The sequence below is a fragment of the Protomyctophum parallelum genome (genome assembly GCF_964188405.1).
Source record: "Protomyctophum parallelum genome assembly, chromosome: 4".
In the NCBI taxonomy this organism is placed as follows: domain Eukaryota; kingdom Metazoa; phylum Chordata; class Actinopteri; order Myctophiformes; family Myctophidae; genus Protomyctophum; species Protomyctophum parallelum.
The window spans coordinates 29,718,277-29,721,498 of NC_139700.1; the positions used below are offsets into that span (position 1 = coordinate 29,718,277).

Here is a 3,222-nt window from a genome sequence, read left to right on the forward strand (position 1 = left end):
AACGGACTACAAACAAACATGAAGATGTAAATAAACTACAAACCGGTGAGACGGATTTCCGTATGCGTCACAGCTCTTTTCTCTTCTTCTGGGGATCTTCAACGTTTTTCATTCCAAGGCAGTGTACTCAAGACTCAAGTAGTGCCTACTGCCTATAGTATACTGTACACTTTAGTATTTATTAAATTATTAGCCTACCAATTTTCTGTACTTTTACTTCTACTCCACTACTAAGTTACTCAGGGGTAATTCTTTCTCCACTACAATTATTTGAAAACTTTATATCCTGACCTATTGTATATTTACTTTGTTACTTTGATTTAACCACTTCAACACACTTCACCATTCACTTCACCTGTATTATGACTACTTCATGTACATTTTGATAACAATACTTACAGTACTGTTGTACTTTTACTCAAGTAAATTTATATTTCAGGACTTTTACTTAACCCCCTGACTTTGAACCTCAATACTTAGAAAACTTTTGTTTGCTCTTTTTCATCCACACCGAACAACGCCTCGCCTTGTGAGCTTGTAGATCGGCTATTTTAGGCTAATGTTTCCCTCAGAATAGAGATGCTAGGGTTTAAGTGGTTAATGTATAATAATAATGTTTTTATCACACAAAGATTTGGACCCCCCTGTAGTAACTTTGAGTACCCTGCAGGGGTGGGTCCCAGACCCTCTGTTTAAAACTATCAAATCAAATCAAATCTTATAACACATTTATAGCACATTTACAAAAACCAAAGGTCAACCAAAGTGCTGTACAAGATCAGATAAAAGAAAAAGGAAGACAACCAAGAAAACAATTAAAACACTTTATGGTTTTATTGCTTTTAGGTGCATACCGCACAGCGCCACCAGAGTATGTAGTATGAGTCTGGATTACTTAAAAATAATAATAATAATAATGATAAATAAATAATAATAATGAATAGAAGTTAAATGGGGAAAAATAATGTTATATTACACCTATAACTAACATTGAAAGAATCAACTGAAGATGTTGACAAATAACTGATGGAGATGAATTGATTAATTGATTGATTGAATACTTTATTGTTTAATGTATTTTAATGTAATTTTATTGTACTTTAATGTAAACAGCAATACCCCACCAACAACAGGGTTTAAGGACGTTCAATTGTAATTATTTACATTACAGAATCCTAATATATTACAGGTAATAAAAAAATGTATGACTCATAGAATATTTAGAATAGACTAGGGTATGCGTGTGACATCTTCATCAAACCAGGAAGTTATGCAGGAACGCCTACTGAGTGGCAAAAAACTACTTCCTGGCCTCGACAGCCCATACATCCAAACAGAAAAGTCCTATCTGATTGAATTAAACAAAGTTAAATAAGGATGGGTGGTGATGTGCTGGAATGTGTGTGGATGAGAAGCCAAATTTGTATCATCCCCCTGTCTATAACCCTTTATCACTACCAGTAATTGACAATGTCTTGACATCAATCATCATTCATCATGTCTAACTTCCTTGTTCCCTCATTTTGACAGTCTATGATTGTTCCACAGTAACAGAAACCTTCCTTGGTAACATCTTCAGAGGGACAGTATGAGGCGTGATAATGTAGGGAAAGAGTGTGCCAGTGAAAGTGTGCGTGAAGGTGTGTATGTGTGCGTCAGTGTCGGGGTCAGAGAATGACAGCTTTCCTTCATTCCAGTCCAGCTGGACTCTGATCCTCCGCGGTTGCTGCTCCACCATGAGATTGGCGTCCGACCTCGTCGTGGAGTACGCCGTGTATTTACCTTGACGTAGAGATATTCTCCAGAATTGACCCAGTCTATTTCCCTTTCTCTGAAAGGCCTCCGATAGCACGCCTAGTATCCAGTACGTGTTGTCTCCAACCTCGACGTCCCAGCTGTGAGTCCCAGAGCTGAAGCCCTCAGAACCCAGGACACACGGGCAACAGTCAAACCTCTCCAGGTTGTCAGGCAGCTGCTGTCTCTCTCCACGTTTCACACTGGTCAGATCAGAAGACAGGATGTATTCTGCATGGGCCGTGTTGGGGTCCAGAATGACAGGAGTGTAGGAGACAATGTCCTTCATCTTGTACCAGACTCTGAAGGCCAGGTTTCCCAAGTGTTTGGTCGCGTCTATCATTGCTCCTAAGACCAGCCGTGGGTCCTGCAGTGTGAACTGCAGTGTTTCCATTGTGGTCTTGTAGTTGAGCAGAAATGAGACGTGTTCAGCTCTCAGCTCCTCCTCTATGGCTCCGACTGTGTTTGAAAGGGTTAATATATCTCTGTTCAGACCCTCAATCTTCTCCTTCATCATCTGACTCTTCTGCTGATACTCATCCCTCAGTGCAGCGATTCTGGCCTCCTCTTCCTTTTGTAGAAACTGATGAAGCTTCCTAAACTGTTCCTTCATCTGCATCTCTGTGCGCCAGGCCTGGACCTTTATGTGTTCTGCTGTTTGATCACAATTTGTTTTAACTTTATTAAAGACCTTCAGTTTCTCCTGTAAATCCTTGTGTGATTTCTGGACTTCCTCCTTGAGGTCCAGAGCAGCTTCGTCGATGGGTCTGAATCTGTGACCGGTGTGTTTCTTAGACTCTCGACACACAACACACACTGGCCGTTGATCTTCCTGGCAGAAGAGTTTGAGTCTCTCAGCGTGCTGATTGCAGAGAGCCTCGGACCCACTCGAAGTTCTCTGACGCTTTGAAGCTCTCTGATGTCTCTCCTGTACGAAGGCCTCACACAGGTGCTTCAGAGCCAGGTTACAGGGTGGACTACCCATTGGAAGAATTTTCTTACAAACAGGACATTCCTTCAATTTGTTCTGTCTCCACCATCCCTGCAGGCAGGTTGTACAGAAGCTGTGGCTACAAGACAGGACAACAGGATCTTTAAAGATATCATGACACACGGTACAGCAAAAATCCTCTTCTGAAAGAGACGACATAGAAGCCATTCTGTGAGTGAAGCTACAAACACACTGAAGCTACAAACACAATACAGGAAACCAGTCAGTTGTGGTAATGTAACACTCCCTCCTCTAAAATGTTTCCTGAAGTTTACTTTCACTTTGACTCCTGTTGTCTTGTTAAAGTCCATTCACTTCAGCTGTATCAGCAGCAACGGGTTCAAGTGGTCTGGGTCAGTATTCCCTCCTGTAGCTGCACATGGAAAGACAAGTCCTGTCCACCCCATTGAGCTATATACTGTAATATAGCTCGTCAC

At 41.4% G+C, this 3,222-nt stretch overlaps 1 protein-coding gene across 1 annotated transcript; it reads right to left on the minus strand.

Annotated features, from left to right (window-relative positions):
• Nucleotides 1–1,107: 1,107 nt before the first annotated feature.
• LOC310857512 (E3 ubiquitin-protein ligase TRIM35-like) lies at nt 1,108–3,222 on the minus strand. The gene has a single exon (XM_083763214.1). It carries the CDS (start codon nt 2,951–2,953, stop codon nt 1,532–1,534), a length of 1,422 nt encoding a protein of 473 aa, XP_083619340.1. The 5' UTR covers nt 2,954–3,222; the 3' UTR covers nt 1,108–1,531.